Raw genomic sequence first — 19,874 nt, 5'->3', positions numbered from 1 at the left:
ATAATGAGAAGAGCACTGGTCGCTTATTATTCATAAATTCTGTGAATTTGGCCTAGTCACTTAACCTCCCTTATCTATTACATTTTCTTGTCTATTAAACTGAAATAATAATTCCTCAAAGGAGTGTTAAATTAAATGGGAAAATATGTGGCATAATTCACTCTGGTTTGCTGGTCTTATTATTGGTAATTCTGCTGCATGTCTATAATTGTATACTAGACTTAAAACTTGCTACTTGTATTAAACTTTTGAGGTATGGTCTGGACATTCATTTTCTTTCTTTCTTTTCTTAAATCCATTACCACATTACCATAGATGCTTAAATGGCTTGAATAGCATGGATAAATGAAAACTTTGAATAGGCATGAATAAAATGTTTATACTATCTAATATAAAGTACAGATATACTCTCACTTATATATGATAATATACTTAGTTTAGACTAAATTTAATATTGATTTAAGATTGGTGTATTCTTAAAGATTGTTGTCACTTGAGCATTTCATTATAGGGCTTAAAGGCTAATTTGTCTTTTCTCCTTTATGTATTTTAAAATGATTTATCTATTTTTATTTTATATGCATTGGTGTTTTGCCTGCATGTATACCTGTATGAAGATTTTGGATCCCCCAGAACTGGAGTTATAGACAGTTGTGAGCTGCCATGATTGAACCCCAGACCTCTGGAAGAGCAGTCAAATACTCTTAACTACTGAGCCATCTCTCTAGTCCTTATTTATGTATTTTTAAAAACAATAGAGGGATCTTTTGCTACTTTGTGGCATTGAAAAAAGTAACCTGATTTTTATTGCTCCAACAGAATTTAGGATTAAAATGATTAGTTACAGTTATGGAGTTATTTATTAGAATCAAAAATACTTTTTGCTGTTCGATAATATAGTAAGTACAGATCTCTGGCCACATAGCAGTGAACAAGAGAAATGTTCTACATGTGTTCTGGAAAAATCCAAGAATGCCCTGAGATCTTATCTCTGATTGGCCTTGAGGCTCTGTATAAGGAGAAATCTAAAGCTAAGACAGGTTTAAACTGCCTCCTGCATTGACATGTACCCAGATCACGCACAACAAAATCTTCTTGCAAGCGCTGGGAAATTTATGTTTCTGCACTAAAGGAAATTCCTGTATTCATTAACTATTAGTCAAATTGATCAGAGATTTCAGTACCTATACATTGTAAGAAAAAAAAGCCTTGCAAAATTAAATCATAAAATCCCTAAATTAGTAGATCAATGGGAGAAAACTGAGTTCAGAAACAAACATATATCTATGGCCATTGATTTTTCTATGTGAGTGTTAGAGCAATTTAGTGGAGAAAGACTTGTCTTTTCAATAAATGGTCTGGGATAAATGGATTAACCTGTACAAGAGAATTAAGTTCCCCTAATATAAAACAGTCTAAGCTGATAAAAGAATGAAATAAATAAAATATAAGAGTTAAAATAGTGAAAGTCTTAAGAGAGAACATAAATGCAAATCTTTACGATCTTGGATTAGTCATTTGTTTCCTAGATATACGATAAAAGCAAAAGCAAGCGAGCAAGCACACATATACACAACGGTGGAGGGGAATGGACAGGAGAAATAGATAAATAGTATTGTCAAATTAAATGCTTTGTGCTTCAAAATATACACACCACCAGGAAACTGAAGAGGGATTTAAGGAAATGCCTCAGTGACTAAAGCCCTTGTCACACAAACATGAAAGCCTAGGTTTGGATCTCCTGAACCCTTATGAAAAGCTGAGCATGTGTGTTGGCTGCATGTAACCCCAACACTAATAAGGCAGAGACAGGATCCCTGGGGCAAGCTGGCCAGTTAGACTGGTCTAAATCGGTGAGCTATGGTTCAGTAAAGGACCGTACCCCACTAAATAAAGTGGAAAGTGACTGAGGAAAACATCTCTTATTAACTTTAGGCTTCCATATCCACCTCACTTCCCACCCTACATGTGACCACAGCAAGCATGGAAACAAGTAAACACACTAAATACACATACATGTAAAATGGAAGAAAGAAATTAAAGTGATAAGCTAAAATTTTGAGAAAATATTTGTATGTAATATTTCTGATAAAGGTACAGTATCCAAAGCATGTAGACTTATTAATAAAAGACAGGTCAATCTAGTAGAAATCAATAGCCAGGAAGGAGACTGGAAAGAAGACTCATTCTGTAAAGGTGCTTGCCACCACACCTGAAGGCGTAAGTTCATTTCCAAGATCCACCTGGTGGAAGCAGAGGGCTAACTCCCAGAAGATGTCCTTTGACCTCCACACCTGTGCTATATCACCCATACACACGAATGCATGCACACACTAAATAGATAGACAACCAAATGAATGGATGTAACATAAAAAGAAAGTATCACTTGGAAATTAAAAGAAAATGAAGATAGTTTTAGAAGGAAAAATGGTTGAGAGTTTGTTATAAGAACTGCCTATAAGAAATGATAGATAGAGAGAGAACTGAGGAATTACTTCTTTCGGAAATGTAGAGGATCAAGAAATATCTTCAAAAAAACTAGAGTGTACACACCACCACTTAAATTGAAGTCCTACTTGAAAACTACAGCAGCTAAGACAGATAGATAACTAGAATACTTTGGGCATTTTTGTAAGCTATTTGGTGGTGCTCAGGTGCCTATAGAGGCCAGAAGACAGACTGTTTTGATTATGTAATTGATCTATAGAAAAAAGGTATTATACAAAACAACTATTTACTTAAAAGGAAGGATGGTGTAAGGATTAGGAGCAAAGGCTTTATAAATAAATTTACTTCCACTTCTGTTGATATTAATATAATTTTATTATGATTTATCTCGCCATGACATTTTTTTCATGCAAAGCAACTTGCGATTTTAAGGACTAAATGAATCACTGTGTGCCATATGCTTGCCACACAGTAAACATTTACGTATGATTTACAGTTCTCATTCATGTACTCTTTATCCTCATTTGTTTTTAATTTTTATTCCATCCTCTAGTTCCTTATTGCTTAGTTACACAGAACCGGCAGGCGTGGGATGCAGCGCAATCCATCTTACTAATGCTTTTATCCCCACTGTTCCTTCTGTGGAGCTTCCGTGAAACAACGTAACTGTCTTGCATTGCTTGCATCTGTTTGCTTTATGTTTAGCTATGCTGGCTAAACTATGCTGAGAGAGCTCGAGCATGCTAGGCAAGCACTTTCTCACCCAAGTATTAAACCCCACCTCCCTTCGCTTACTAGCTCAGGTAGCCTTGAACTTGCTTGCTCCCTCTGCCTCAGCCTCTCAAGTAGTTAGGAATAAAGACCTGGCAGCACCAGCTTATTTTTCAGGACTGTTCAGGAAGCTTGTGCTGGCTACTAAGCTATTATATTATATATAATATCTAATATATGTGTCGTGTTTGTGTGTGTATGGATGGATGGATAGATAGATAGATAGATAGATAGATAGAAAGATAGATCAGGTTGTGGTTGTCCCGCATTTCTCCTCGCTGCTTCTTTTGCCTTTATTGTTGTTGTTATTGTTTTGTATTTTGAAACAGGGTCCACTAATGTGTTTCTGGCTGACCTGGAACTCAGTATGTAGCCCTGGCTGGCCTCAAATTCATATGGCTCCACTTGCCTCTGCTGGGAGGAGAATGCTAAGATTAGAAGCATGTGCCACCATGCATGGTGAATGGTAGCCCTTTGAGATCATATGTTATGTCTTCTCCCTCTCTGTGTATGTGTATGTGCGCGTGTGCGTGTGTGTGAGTGTGTGTGTGTGTGTGCGCGCGCGCATGCGTGTGTGTTTATATCTTAGTCTCATACTGGACAACACTTAATTAATTCATCCTTGAGTACATGCATGAAGCCAAAACTTTATTATTATGCTTTTGTATTTGATAGTGATATATTTAAATAGCATCCATTATCTTTTTTTTTTTTTTTTGTCAACCTTGATTTGCAGATTGTTCTTCTTGGAATTATTCTGCTTCCAGTTCGTCTTTTATTGGTTGCATTAATTTTGTTACTGGCATGGCCATTTGCTGCAATTTCAACAGCATGCTGCCCTGAAAAGCTGACCCATCCGATAACTGATTGGAGGAGGTAAGAGATAATTATGTCCAGATGTCATAAATTTTTAAATTTATGTAATGAGCAATGGTTTTAGCTTACTGCTATTCCATTTTAACAGTTTATATTTGTTTCTTGCATGGAAATGGCCTTGATTTACACAGAAATTATCATACAGGCACATTTTGATAATATTCAATTCTAGGTATAAACTTTCAATGTTAAAACATTTTGTTTTCTCAGTTATTGTAAAGGATAGCCATCTCTAATTCTGAAGGAGTTCCTGGTGTTATGTTTTAACATGAAATGTTTCCAATAGCCTCATGTACTAGAAACTTTGTTGGCAGCCAATGGGCTTTGGGAAAGTGACTGTATCTTGAGGGCTGTGCCCTGATCAAAGGATTAGTCTCTTGATGGGTTCATAATATGATGGCATTACTAGGAGCTGGTGAAAATCTGGAGGGGCCTAGCCTAGTTGAAGTAATTAGGTCACTAGTAATGTGCCCCTTTTTGCATTCACCTTCGATGTTTCCTGCCCACTGCAAGCTGAGTGGCATCTGCCATATTCTCTCCCTGCAGTGAGGCTCTGCCTCACCATGGTCCCCAGCATGGAACTGACCATGAGAAACTGAAACCTCTAAAGCCATGAGCTAAAATAAATCTCTTTTCCTTTCAATCTGCTTATGTCAGGCCTTGTGACACGTCAATGCAGTCAGACTAACAAATTCTGTTACTGTTCCTGGAACATTACAGGTATAAAATACTTGGCCTTCTTTTGCCTTTCCACAGTTTTAACATTTGCTTTTGTTCTGCTGAGGTAACAATTTGCAGTAATATAATTAAGTAAATCAATTATATTGTTTTTATTAATTAGTGGTTCATATCAACTTTAATTATCAACCCAACTAGCATTTTTCAAATGTTAGCAGTGAGGCAAATGGAACTTCTTTTCTAGAATTTCTAGAATTATTTAATTAGGAAGGTTCTAGAAAAAAGACTGAGCAAGAATAATAAAATATAGTAGCAAAAGTTACTACTGTTTGGCAGGATTAAATTATCACCATCTGTATATATTGAACATGGGACTTCTTAATGTGCACTCCATGGATTCCAATAGCTGGCAAATCCATACATTAATTTAGGACACTGATGACCTCCCTGAAATTGTGTATGGGGTTTGTTTGTTCACCTGCTTTTTTCCATATACAAGGATTTGTTCTTTTTATGCAAATCCCAAATGTGGATATGTCCTCCAAAATTATTGAGAAATGACTGTTCTACAACATTAGGAGAAAGATGCAATTTGCTATTCAGTTCTTGTCCCAGTGAACAAATGTGAGTATCAAAGACAAGGCTGTTTTGAAGTGAAAAAGTGTTGGCAGTGCCCCAGAGAAAACTCAGTCCCTGCAAATCATACTTCTTTGTTTTACAACTCAAGGATGCACATTATGCAATAATCCTCTATGGGCTGCTTTTCATGATTTGTGTTTCTTTCTGATTCTTTGCTCGGTTTTATAGTTACTGGCTTACCAAAATATAGGACAAGGGGAAGAATAGCTTAAGAATCTAGAAAAAAAATTAGAACAGTGTCTGTTCAAATACTTTATTTTATTTACTTTAGAAAACTTTTACCTTTGTCAATTAAATCGGCATCTGTTTCCTCTCGTACAAGTCATTTTGACATTATTATGTGACACAAAACTTTTAGCTATTAAGTAATTTAGAAGTGTGTGTGTGTGTGTGTGTGTGTGTGTGTGTACATGTATACATTTACCAAGGCACATATGTGGAGTTCAGAAGACACTTGGGCATTGATTTTCATCCTTTCCCCTTGTTTTGAGACATACACCATAGAGCATTCACCTGCTAACTGGCGCACTGTCTCCACCTCCCATCCCTGCACAGAAGTGCTGGCTGCAGAAGCACACCAATGCTTCTGCCTTTTAGGTGGGGTCTGGAGGCCAAACTCAGCTCATTAGCTTTATAGGGCTGTTTTCCCTTGGCATTTTTAAAACGTTTAAGTAGAAGTCATTAAGGAGTCTGACTTCTTGAAATGTATTTATAAGGAGCTACACCAGTATGGCTAAGACATAAGTATGTAAGCACCGAGATGTACTTTGTGTTCTTGTATGTGTACAGAGCTAGACTAAAGGCGGAGGCTGTCACTTTCCTGTGCCCTCTGGAAAGTGCTCTGGCTTACTGTGTCTCACTTCTTGTGAGGCCAGCATCATAGAAGCTCGTTCAGTGGTCTGTTATTAGAAGCTTTTCACTGGTTAAGAAAATCAGCAGCTCAGTTTTTTAAAGTTCTTTTCAGGACCTCATCCAGTGGTGTGTTCTGCATCTGCAGTTCAATCAGCTGGGGATCAAAAAATGCTTAGAAAAAAATATTTCATCTCTACTGAACATGTGTAGACTGTTTGCCTATTCATAGTCCCTAAACAGTACACCAGCAGATGAATTTACATAGCATTTACATTGTGTGATGTATTGTAAACACTATAGATGTTTGGAAGTCTGAAGGACACTCTGCCTAGCTTTTTTACAGTTGCTACATGGCATTTTATAAATGTCTTGAGCATTCAAGGTTGTTGCCTTTTGCCTGGGTGTGGAGTCTCTTGTCTACAATTCCTGAGGGATGACTGTATGTATTTTATTTTCCTTTTCATGAAAAGCTGTATTGTTTTTTTCTTTTTGAAATAGAGCTGTGAACAAATGTCTGTTCATTCAGATAGGACACTGAAGACAGATCAAAGAAATGATTCTACCCAAGTCTAGCTGAGTGAACCAATGAGTTTGTTTAATTGGGGATGCTTACGAGAATAGATACAAGGTTACCCCCAGAAACACCTGCAACTGAAGGGAGGCTGGAGCACTGAAGAAAAAGGTGCAAGCCCCTTTCAACCTCGGAAATTGCTTTGTGCTTGTGTGTTTGGAGGAAACGGTGTATAAAAGAGCCACCAGTGAGCCCGAAACTTTCACGCACAGCTTTCCTCTGGTGTCTTGTGAGCGCTCTCACCTCTCCACCAGAGAGTGTTGGTGGCTCCAGTCTTTGTGAGGGTCTTGTTGGGAGAATCGCAACTGTTTTGATTTCAAGACTGTTGTGATTTTGTACCATGTCTGGATGCTCTCCGACAGATGTTTGCTCATATACCGGGGCATCCGTTCTGTGCTTAGGAATCTAAATATTTATGAGAATATTTTAATTCCCTATTATTTAAGCTTCTCAGGTAATAGACTAGACCTTATGTGTCTTACATGTCTGGCACAGTTCTTTGCACAGTGTGACAATCTTTTTTTTTTTTAATTTTGTATGAATTTGCATGTGTGCATATACTCCAGTGCACGCATGAAGAGGTCGTAGTTGGTTCTCTCCTTTTACTAGGTGGGTCCCAGATATTGACCTTGGATCATCATGCTTGGTAGCAAGTGCATTTATTTACCTGCTGAACCAACCATCTTGCCGGCTCAGATAATTAGCTTTAATGGTAGAATATCTTACAACTTAAAAGTAAATAATGAGGCTCCTGGAATTGCTTGTATATCAAAGTTCAGTGGGAGGGCAATGCTGAGTTTATTTTTGGAGATGCTGATGATTTCTGCAAGCTATAGTACTATAGATGAGATTTACCTCTAAGAAATATTCCTAAGTTAATTTTGCACGATACTTCTAAAGTATTTGGGTAGAGAGTAGGATCTTCATTATGTAAAAGGAATTCATTCCCAAAATGGCCACCTTCTTTCTTTCTTTTTAAGAAATCTTTTTTTTTATTTAATTTATACGTTTTTTTTTTTTCATGTGCATTGGTGTTTTGCCTGCATGTATGTCCATAGGAGGGTGTCAGAAGCTCTGGAACTGGAGTTACAGACAGTTGTGAGCCACCCTGTGGGAGCTGGGAATTGAACCTAGGTCCTCTGGAAGAGCAGCCAATGCTCTTCACTGCTGAGCTGTCTTTCCAGGCCCAAGATGACTGCTTTCTAAGGCCAGTACTGATGTTGGTAGTACAGGATCTATCAGTGCAGGACCTAGTTTGAAGATTCATTTTGATGATTTCCAGCTTACCTAATAATGGGGTCATTTATTGCCCATGTATCTTTGGACAAATTGCTGTTCTATGCTTCAGCTCTCTCATCTTCAAAATGAGGCTAGGGAGGGATGGTGCAGTGCTGAAGAGTGCTTGCTCTTCTTCTGGAGGACCAGAGTTCAGCTCCTACTGCCAACTTTCAGTAGCTCTCAACCACTTGTAACTCTGGCTCCTGGGAATCCAATACCCTCTTGTGGCTTCTCTGGGTACCTAAAGACCTGTGGCATACCTAGATAGCGATACATATAAATAAAATTAAAGTTAAATTTAAATAATGAGGAAATGGGGCTGGCAAGGTGACTCAGTGGGTAAAGATGCTTGCTGCCATGCCTGAGAACCTGAGTTCAGTCCCCAGGGATCCGCATGATGGATGGAAAGAACTGACTGCTACAAGTTTTCCCCTCACCACCAAATGGACGCTGTAGGATACACATTCTTACAGACATACATTCCTATAAAGATAAACATAATGTTTTAAAAATGATAATATGATGACTATAATAATGATACCTATTTCATAAGACAGGCTGAGGATTAAAAATATTAATGTATAAAAATCATTTATATATAAAAACATTTAGAACCGTCTGCCACTTCACAGAAGAGTTCCCTGTTCAGCTCTTGTTCAAGTTTGCTTTCTGTCGCTGCGATAAAACCCTTACCAACACCGACATGGAGAAGAAAGGGTTTACTGCACATCCAGCTCCCAAGACATAATGTATCTCTGATGGAAGTCAGGCAGGGGAACTAAAGACAGGACCTTGGAGTCAGGAACTGAAGCAGAGATCATGGAGGAAGACCGCTGACTGGCTTGCTCCCTAAATCATGTTCAGTTACATTCTTATACAGTCTAGGCCCACTTGCCAGAGACAGCTAAGCTGGGCCCTCAGCATCAACTTGTGATAAAGAGTTAATGGCACAGTTAATGGCAATTCCTTCTCTAACATGTGACAGCCAAAGCCAGTTCTGACAGTGTTACTCTCCACAGCTCATAGGTGAAGATGAGGTTCTCCGATTTGCTTTGGTTTTCCCACCGTGTTTTAGAGTAAAGCAAAGCTAAAGGTGTCTTTTTCTATTGTCGTTTTCAAAGGAAGATTTCGCATCCCGCTTTGAAGTTTCTGGGCCGCGCACTGTTCTTCTCGATGGGATTCATGGTTACGGTGAAAGGGAAGATTGCAAGCCCACTGGAAGCGCCCATTTTTGTTGTTGCCCCTCATTCCACGTTCTTTGATGGAATTGCCTGTGTTGTAGCCGGCCTGCCTTCTATGGTGTCGCGCAACGAGAATGCACAGACCCCTCTCATTGGCAGTAAGTACCTGTAAGGTAATGGCTGAGATATTATCATGTGCATAATTTAGGCTGAAAGAATCATATACGGTCAATTTTTGTGTATTTACTTTCATTCTTGGGTATTAGACTCAGGGTTTTGTACATGCAAGCCAAGTGGGCTAACTCTGAGTGACATCTCCAGCCAGTTAAAAATGAAACTAAATATTTTCTTTTATTTTAAACAAGCTACTCTATGTAAAGAGTGAGTTTGTTTTAAAATAATGAGGCATTTCCCCTTATCTTTAGCTTTTAGGCTTTCAGGAGACTTGTCCTTATCGCTATGCATTATAACTCTGTGTTCCTATGTATCATAAGGAAAACCAGATTTCAGAAAGGCTTATTTCTTCTAAAAGGACTTGAAAAACCACAGGTCACGTGCTATGTCATGAGCTTCTCTTTACAGTATCAGGCTGATAAATGTGCTACGTTCTTTTCTCCCAGCTCTGTTTTCTAAATTATTGTGTCCCTACAGTTCCCCGAGGGGCATTTGTATAACTCTTTGAAAATTATGATGTGGAACAATAAGTGCTTCCTGCCGTAAAAAATAATGAAGCGAGTGAAATGTTTTTCCTGCCAGATGCTTCCATCTCTCCCCGAGGAACCAGTGTCCAAGTAACTGCTCCCGGCTGTCCCAAGGTTACCGCAGACACCAAGTGATGGGAAAGTCGGTGTGGCAGTCGCCGGATGTTGCCTCATTGATCCTCGGAAAGAATAGTCCTTGTAGCTTTGTCACTGAGCGAAGACCCTTTTTTCCTCTCTCTCTTCAGCACGCAGCTACTGTGCTTTATGCAACGTGGCTTTTTCCTGAACATTTCTGTTGCAGGGCACTTGAGGCTTATTTGGCATGTGACAAGAAGTGGTCTGTTCAGAAGGATTTTAGTAAAATTGGCCATGATCTCCCTCTACTCATGTACACTATCAGTTGATCACACAAGTGTTAAAGGTCTTCCTAAAACCAAACAAGAGAGTTCTGAAGTTTAGTTTTACCGTTTAGTGTCCATTCAGGAAAAGAATTGGCTCCTCCCTCTATCCTCCCCCCATCCTTCCCACTAACTTCTGTAACATCAGTGAAATGCCACTCATCTCTGCATTTACAAGTAGACCCTAACTAGTCAACTTTGAATCTGGTTTAAAAAAAAAAAAGATTATTCTTTTAGAGTGGCTAACATTTTCACCTTCTGTCAAAATTGTTTCAGTTTATCCAATGTTAATGCCGTGGTGGCTTTAAAAAAATGATTCAGTAATGACCCTTTGTTTTCAAGGACTGTTACGGGCTGTGCAGCCGGTTTTGGTGTCCCGTGTTGACCCGGACTCCCGAAAAAATACAATAAATGAAATAAGAAAGCGAGCGACGTCGGGAGGGGAATGGCCGCAGGTAAGATGCGGTAGCTTGTCATTTTTATATATTGAGAGCTTTTGGGTGTCTGTATACTTGCTCATTTAGGTCCACAGAGAGCAAGATATACAGGCCATGTGTTCGCAGCATAATAGATGCAGAATAAAACTATCAGTGTGAAGAAGACTCCGTCCCCAGCACATACCGTTCCATTTTATTTATCGGTTATCTTCTTTGCGTCATAAGGTTCTCTAATTCTGACTTTAATTCCTATTAAATAAAATTAATGTTTTTAATTCCTATTAAATAAAATGAATATAATTTAACTCACTTGACCAAAAACAGCCTAAGTGTACCAAATCTTTTCTGAATTATATTTAAATAGAGCTTTCCGTTCAAGGGCAATATCAAAATAGCCTGTAAAACCATCATACTTTGCCCTCTCCCCATTGTCTTCCCTGGACTGCCTTTTTAGGGCAAAGGAGGGTAACACTTACAGCACAAAGTAGGGATGGTCACAACAGACACCCCTCTGTCTTAGCCCTGATGAAAATAAGCGCTCTCTAGCAGACAAACGCCACTATGGCAGGCCCAGCTAAAGAAACACATAGATGTTCAAGGACACTATCCTGGGGGCTTCAGAAACCAAGGCTTAAGAAACAATTAAGGTGGCATTTAGAAAAGTTAGATTATTCTCTTTGGATCCAAGAAATATGTCTAAGATTAGTAGGTGAGAGATACCAAGTAGGTAGATGTCAGCTCCCTTTTCTCAGTTTGCAGAACTTTTTGTCTGTCAGGAGTTAAAATGGCCCTGACTGACAGCTGCATGGAGAGGGGAGGAGACTGTAGAAATAATTCAGACATAGGAGGTATTAGGCTATTTTGAATGCTCCTTCCTCCCTGAGATTTTCTGACTCACTTTGGTAGCATTCCTCGTTGGCGAGCTATTTTTGGACGTACGCCAAGTAAAACTGTTGGCCATTGTGTCTAGTTGTCACGGGAAACCCATTTTATAAATTAGGGGTTGGAATTATGCCTACTCATTAATTTTTATTTTGTAGTTTGAGCCAAAGTTTTCCCTCTCTAATCATTATAGATCATATATTTACTAACTGCTTTGAGGGCAGGGATTTGATTTGATTTTATATACTTAGAAGTTAACTCTTGACTCAGTTTTAAAAGCTTCAGAAAACCAAGCTTGGGCGTTAATTAGTGGGGGCCCTCGCAGTGTTTGCATGTCTTTCACAGAGAAAACATTAAGTAGCACATTAACAGCTAAAATGCTTCCTCAGGAAAAAACAAATCAAGCTATGAAGGGTATCCCACATGATAATGAAGGCAGCCGAGTCAAAGGCACTACAAACATTCCTCCTTCGTTCCCAAGGCATCCCTGAAATGTACACTGAGAGTAACAGCAAGATTCACTTTGTTTAAGGATATAACCTTACTTTATGTCTTCTTTTTAAATTTGTTCAGATCATTAATAAAGGCAGTGAGAAATGTGAAAGAAACATAGATGAACAGCATATTCTGTAAATTAAGAATTACATTTTTTATCTTTTTTCTAACTATCACGCTGGTCAAACTGCACTTCTTTTTTAAACTATCCTTCTTTTAGGGAAATATGAAACAATCTGAGTCTAGCTTTTATTAGAATCAAGAGTCAGCCATTTATTTCATTTTTATTTTTGAAGCATGAGGAGTGTTGGTGAAGTCATAGGAGAATAAAGAGGTAATCTATTAATTAGACTGAAATATTAAATTTATTCCTTTTCTCCCAAGATACTAGTTTTCCCAGAAGGTACTTGTACTAATCGCTCCTGTTTGATTACTTTTAAACCAGGTGAGATAAATTAAATTATGTATTGTAACAATATAGTATGGGAGATTTATCAAATGGTTCCATTGTAATGCACAATACTTGCTTCTGGCATTTCTTTTCTGATAAAGCTTTTCTGATGCTATGATTCCACAGATCTTACTCCTATATTAGTCTTTGCTCTCTCTTTTGATATGGCCTTTCCCTTTTACTGGTGTGTGTGAGTGTGTGTGTGTGTGTGTGTGTGTGTGTGTGTGTTTTATCTGTGTGTGTCTGTGTGTCTATGTGTATTTCTATGTGTCTGTGTCTATGTGTAGCTATATGTGTATGCTCAGAAGTTACAGTCATATACTTTTTCCTCCAAGGAATCTCCTAGATATATGGGGTCTTCTGTCATGAAGCAGACAGCCTACCTGAGTAACACTCATGTTTTTACATGCCTTCCAAAATTAACACTTTTTAGTTACTTTTACTTTTTCATGCTGGGAAGGCTGCCATGAATGCACCTTTCATTTTTTGTTTGTAACACTTCAGGCTCTTTGTGTTGGCTGTACTGTGCTTTGCACCAAAGGTGTGACTCACTCCAGGCCACTATAATAACTCTGCTTCAAGCATTTTACTTCTTGTTTTCTTTTTGCCTTGATTGTTGCCATTACTTTTTTATATTGTTGGATAGTATGTATTTAGGAAATAAAAAAAAAACAAAAAAAAAAAACCAAACACAAATGGTAAAACTATATGTGTACTTAAGAATTGTTTTGAAACAAATGTCATTAATTTTCTTTATGGAAGAAAACAGTGAATAAATATATGCTTGAGTGATTTAAGCGCACCATCTAATGTTTTACCTAAGTCTTACTTGTAGTAACTCGTGATTAATAACGCACTTGTAATAACTTGTAAATACTTCATCATGGTTTCTGTTTTGTCTACTCTCAAGAAATCAGTGCATTTATTCTGTTATTACTGTTATTGTTATTATTATTGTATACCTCTTGTTCTTATTCAAACCGTGTTGTAAAATTTTGATGTGGTTTTAGGAGCCTTCATCCCAGGAGTGCCAGTACAGCCCATCCTCCTCAGATACCCAAACAAGCTGGTAAGGGAAGGAACTCTGTCTTCCAAGTAGCTCATTCTCTAGGACCCGCTATCATAGCTGACTTATGAATGGGTAAATGAGGGACGCAATGGGGCAGACTAATGCCACTGGCTTTCTAAAATGTGACACCAGTACTAACTGTTCTGTGTAACTTAGCTTCAGGAAGGCACTGTGCAGTCTCTGCTCTGCTGTCTCTGTGATGGAAAGTTAAGTCCCACACTTAGGCTCTGGTTATACTAGGCAGTAGAAATTTATGATTTTCGTGGAGATGACAAGGAACCTTTTCCAGATAGAAAGGCGACTAGTGGTAGGAAGGGGAAAACAGGTAGGAAGCGGATTATAAATTTGGGGGAGGCAGTAAGTACAGGCTCAGTGAGCCTTGGCAATTAGTGTAATTAATTAAGAGACTGTCAAAGAGGACTCCGTGTCTTCTGTGAAGTCCAAGGCTGCCCCGGGAAGCAGTGTCTTCTGCACCAGCTGGTCACACTGTTGCCCTCTGGACATCATTCACGCTGCCCCTCCACAGACACTGAAAGGACCTTATCAGAGGGTTACAAAATGGCAGGATGTTACTGTTACTCATACTACTTGTGAGTATGAATATATGCCCGTAATAATAAAGATTATGAGCTCTTGGTCAGCTCAGCTTTCTAGCCAATGGCTGCCTTCTCAACTAGAACATTTCCAGTAAAAAAAAGGAATTAAAAATCTATCAAGCTTCTGCTCAGCCCTGTGCTTATGTATTTTAATTTTCATATATTAAAATTCTTTTACTATGTACTGCTTTGGGTTTTTTTTCCAAATAATCATTTATGTCACACACACACATTACTTTTTCAGATAATCTTGTTTGGGGAGAAAAATAACTGAATATGTACAATATTTTAGAACAAGTTCTATAAAATATATAGGGGTGGGGAATGATGTCTGTGCTTCTATATAATCTGTGTAATTCATGAATTTGTGTATTAATTCATGTTCTTTAATAATTACAAGCTTATTTTAGTTTTTAATATGTTGCTTTTTATTCCAGAAAAAGTATACTTGAGTCCTAATATCAAACAAAGATTCATTTTATTTTTTTGTTGTTTTGTTTAGTTTTTGGGACAGCATTTTTGTGGCTTCTGTTGTCCTTGAGCTCATGATGTAGCCAAAAATGACCTTGAACTCCTGATGTCTTGCCTCTATCTCCCATCTTTAAGATTACAGGTATCCACACCAGTGTAGACTAACAGTTTGACCACTTCTCTTGCTGTAGGATACTGTGACCTGGACATGGCAAGGATATACATTGTAAGTCACTTACATAGTTTAATAATTTATGCAAACTGTCTTAATGAAGAAAATAAATGTAGTCTCTTCCTTCTTTAAAGGCAAAAATCTTATTTTTATAAAAGTATACATTTCCAATCAGTCTTAAATCTTTTAACCGTATCCCTGGGGAGAGTATCACCTTCTTGACCCTAAATGTCCAGTGAGATTAACGGATGTGAAATACCGTTTGAGGAATACTAGTCTTCTGTCAGCTTCACGATTTTGTTGACCAGTTTGCAAGGAGCATATTAGTGTAATTAATTAAGCGACTGTCATAGAGGACTCCACCTCTTCCTGAAGTCCAAGGCTGCCCCAGGAAGCAGTGTCTTCTGAAGCAGCAGGTCACACTGTTGCCCTCTGGACATCAGTCATGCTGTCCTTCCCCAGACACTGCATGCAGCCTTTCCAGAGGGTTACAGAAAGGCAGCACGTAACTGCTACTCGTACTACTTATGAGTATGAGTATATATTCATAATAATAAAGATGATGAGCTCTTGGTCAGTTCAGCGTTAGGGCCCTGGCTTGCACCATGCTTAGCTTGAATCTTACACACTCATTCCCACTGTAGTTTTAGCACCATGTAGTAGCTCCGTTCAGACTTCATGAGGTTGGTTTAAACAGTTCAGATCCCTTGAGATTTCGGGACCTGAAGCTGTTGTGGCCTGCCTGTTTGTGTTAAGGCAATGGCTACCCAGCAGTTTCTAGAGCTCTTAGAGAGGTGAGCCCTATATGCAAATCTGGATATGAAAAGTTTCCCAGGGGCCTTACCCAGTTTCGACCGTGTTAACGACAGATCTCAAATAACATTGCCGATGGAAGAATTTTGGAGGAAATCAACATGGCTTTCTGGTACATGGCATTTCTGTACATAGCAATTACACAATCTCTTGAACTTTGGAAAGTCTGGGAGAAAAGGTAATATGTATTTCTCTTTTTGTGCGTGTGCAGAAATTTCTCTGAGATAATAAAGTCGAATCAGGAAAGGTGCTTATGAGACAGTTGAATTAACAACATACATATAGAACACACATGTTCCCATTAGGCTTCTGTCTTTGGTAGGTGAGGTTAAACAGATAGGGTTAGAAAGAAGTGAAGAATACATGATGAAAACAGACGTAGGTCATGTGTTATGTTCAACTTTTTAAGGAATTGGTTCACTCCCCAGACTAGATGTGTGTTTCATGCCGCTACTAATTTTGAATTTTATTTTTTAAAACTTTTTCACAAAAAAACCCTTAGAGGAACGACTAGTATTTGATCATCTCAGAAACATAGTGTCTGGAATTTCAGTGAATAGCAGTTTATATCTTGTGTGTCATCCATTGGGCGATTCTAGTTACGTGTCCTGTGGAGAACATGGCTTTGGGCTCACTGATCAGTATGACTTCGTTATACAGCAGTCTGGGTGGCTGTGAAGGTCAAATAAAAGACAGCGTTCTGGAAGGAATACAGCCTTCTGCTCTGGGGAGTGTGTGATAAAGGGAAAAATAAGATTGGAAAGTGGATTCAGGAAATCGAGGGAAGACATTGAGTGTCAGAGATGCCTTGTGACTTAGAAACAAGATCTTTGAGGACAAGTTTGTTTTGTGCAAATGCACATGGCTCTTGCCTGTGGCAAGTCCTGTTTCCACCTGTCTTCTGGCCTACTGAATGCTTCTGGTACCACTGTACCTATTACTCTTAAATCTATATTCTCAGTTGCTATTTCACCAAAGCAGAGATATATTACAGAGCAGATACCCCAAGGAAGAAGGGACATGGGGAGTAAGTTTTGAGAAGGGGCAGAGCTATGGAAAGCAGCTTTCTAAGAAATATTTGCTCTCTCTGTAGTGTGAAAAGGCAAATTTAGTGATCTGTTGTGCTTACCCTTCATACTTAAATATATATATATATATATTGGAATACACACACACACATAACACACACACACACACACACAAATATATATATATATATATATATATATATATATATATATATATATATATATAAAATCTCCAAATACTTGATCCCAAGGCCCTTTGTAAGTGGTTGAAACCAGTTCACTTGGGCTGGAGAGATCGCTCAGTGGTTAAGAGCACTGGCTGCTCTTGCAGAGGACCCAAGCATAATTTCCAGCACCCATACATGGCAGCTCACAATCAGCCGCACCTCCAATTTCAGGGCATTTGATGACTCTTTCTGGTCTCTGTGGGTACTGCACACACATATAGCACACACATGCATGCAGTCAAAACACCCAAACACATAGCATAGTAATGGGAAAACTTTTAAGAGAAGACATTTCACTTGACGGTGCTTAAGGTGGTTTGACATGGCCTAGAGCTTATGTGTGGTAAAAAGTCCACCCTCTTTCAGATGGAGGGCTTAGAAACAATCATATTTGCCCGTCATAATTTGCAAATGCCAAATCTAACTCTTAAATTCCTTTTTTGAAAAATATAAAGTTTACTCAATTTGTTCTTTGGCTATTTCACATAGGATGCATTCTGAGTGTTTTGCTCCTCATCCTGCTCTCTCCTTCCCACTCCTCCCGACAAGCCCCCTTTCCCACATTCCTGTCCTTTGTTTGTCTTGTGACTCACTGGGCTTAACCAGAGTCATCTGTGTGACCTGTATAACTGTCCACTGCGGCCTGGTGGACTCGCCAGTGGGTACACAGCAGAAGGTACCGAGCACCTCCTCCCAACCCCCACTCATCTGTAGCCAGTACTCCTTGTTGAAATTTCTAACTTATTTAAGTAAGTGTCTTCAGATAATTTTTTTTACAGATAAATCATTCTTTAATTTCTTAATAGCACGCACACACACACACACAAGAAAGCTTGGCTGGTTGCCTTCTTAAACATGGTCTAATCCACTCTGCCTGCTTTCTGGGTCAATTGTCTGGAGAAGCTAAACTGAAAATCCTACAGAAATCTGGCTCAGAGTCTAAATACATCCTGGAAAGCTATAAGGCAGGGCATTTGTCCCCCAAACTGCCCTTTGTCGAGATTTACAGTGAAATTTGCAAGTCTTCAAGATGTCTGTCCATAGCTCCAAGCTTGTTACTAAGACGACTTAGATAAAATTAGTAATTTTAAGGGAAAAAAAAAATCTCGCTGACTTTTTAAAAGTTATTACCTGAAGAATTTGGACATAGTGCTTAGTTTTCTTGTAAACACATTTTTGTACGTTTAAACATTCGATTTGGGTTTATTTATTTTTATTTTATGTATATGTATATGGGTGTTTTGCCCACATGTATGTATGTAGGGCCTAATGCCCAGGGAGGCCAGAAGCGGACCTCAGACTCCCTTGAATTGGAGTTACGAACTCTGTGACATATCACCAAGCTGTGATATGGATGCTGAGAACTGAACCCCGGTTCTCTGGAAGAGCAACCAGTGCTCTTAACCGCTGAGCCCTGTCTCCCCATGCATATTTATGTATCTTAAAGTGGACTTTGGGTGCTTTCTCTAGAGACTTACGCCTTTGAATGTGTACTATCAGAGAAACTGTAGATTTGAGGTTTGGTCTATTTGAGCTCTAGCTTACATTTACTAAGTCTGTGTAGTAATTGCATTTGGTGATTTAGTTTTCCAATAACAAGAGTAGTTGTCTAACCCAAAGAGCTGTCATGATTCAAGTGTAGCATATTTAAATGCAAAGTATTCACGTGAGTATGCTGTGGCGGGGCCCTGTGTGTAAAGAACAGACTACGGTTACTGCTGTGTGAGAATAGCTTTTTCTTCTCTTTCAGCATCCAGCTGTGTGTGCTCACTTTCTGTCAGCTCTTCACAAAGGTGGAAGTTGAGGTGAGTCATGCAAACACAGCCGCCGTGGGGACTTAACACGCAGCTTGTGTTCCGACTTTGAATCCCAGCTTAGAGGCCGCAGTCCAGCCTCTTTAAAATTATTCCCCGGTCTTATAGACTGTGTTTCTAAGTCCCTGCTGTCAGAGTTAGCTCTTGGAATCAAGCCAGAAAAAACATGTAATTCCCGAGAGCCTCCAACCTGCTATTCACTCTGGCAGGTGAAATTTGCCTCCCCTCTTCCTACCTCCCTACAATTGAGTGCTAACCCGTGCCTGCTTCAGTGTCCCACGCCGACAAAAGGAGCAGTGCTAGGTAGTGGAGCCAGCTTCCCTGAGGACTAGCTCTATGAAAGCAGAGGCCATACTTGAGAAGTGGACACCAACTTTAGATACAAACTTCAGATGCTCTCACTTACAGTGTGCTTTTGTACCTGGGAACCCGCAGGAAGTTTTGTGTGGCTCATGTCATTGTTCACAGGACTGTCTTTGAGCTTCAGGGACAGATTGAGAGTGAATAAATGATTAGAACATTTTCAAAGCTTGAAGCAAAAATTTAAGACCCTAAGAATTGGTTCCAGAGATCATTACTCATTGCTAAAGTGTGAAAAGTACTGCACTGGCGTCTTAAGACTCTAGCTTGCATGTTCCAGATTGCATCTGTGGGTTAGGCAATGGAAACTGGGGCTGGCAAGATGGCACAGAGGTTAAGAGCACTGGCTCTTCTTCCAGAAGGTTGGGGTATGATTCCCAGCACCCACATGGTAGCTCCCAGCTGTCTATACCTCCAGTTCCAGGGGATCCAATGCCCTCTTCTGACCTCTTCAAGAACTGCACATGTAGAAACAGCATACATGCAGGCAAATCACTCATGCACAAAAATAAAAATAAGTAAGTTTTTTAAAAAATGAAGAAAGAAAGAGCCAGGTGCGGTGGCACATGCCTGTAATCCCAGCACTCAGGGAGGCAGAGGCAGGCTGATTGCTGTGAGGCCAGCATGGTCTACAGAGTGAGTCAAGGGCAGCCAAGGCTACACAGA

The 19,874-nt window shown here is 39.2% G+C and overlaps 1 protein-coding gene across 2 annotated transcripts in view; it reads left to right on the top strand.

Moving 5' to 3' along the window:
* Positions 1 to 19,874, top strand: part of Lpcat2 (lysophosphatidylcholine acyltransferase 2) — a 60,102-nt gene that overhangs the window by 1,815 nt on the left and 38,413 nt on the right. For both annotated transcript variants that reach the window (XM_060392222.1, XM_060392223.1), the window contains exons 2-8: positions 3,956 to 4,095; positions 9,235 to 9,452; positions 10,736 to 10,848; positions 12,592 to 12,652; positions 13,669 to 13,727; positions 14,986 to 15,020; positions 18,785 to 18,839. In XM_060392222.1, coding sequence (XP_060248205.1) covers positions 3,956 to 4,095; positions 9,235 to 9,452; positions 10,736 to 10,848; positions 12,592 to 12,652; positions 13,669 to 13,727; positions 14,986 to 15,020; positions 18,785 to 18,839 — 681 coding nt within the window. The remainder of the gene's footprint in view (positions 1 to 3,955; positions 4,096 to 9,234; positions 9,453 to 10,735; positions 10,849 to 12,591; positions 12,653 to 13,668; positions 13,728 to 14,985; positions 15,021 to 18,784; positions 18,840 to 19,874) is intronic.

Source organism: Meriones unguiculatus, chromosome 10 (genome assembly GCF_030254825.1).
Source record: "Meriones unguiculatus strain TT.TT164.6M chromosome 10, Bangor_MerUng_6.1, whole genome shotgun sequence".
In the NCBI taxonomy this organism is placed as follows: Eukaryota; Metazoa; Chordata; class Mammalia; order Rodentia; family Muridae; genus Meriones; species Meriones unguiculatus.
This window is presented reverse-complemented; position numbering and strand designations above follow the sequence as displayed.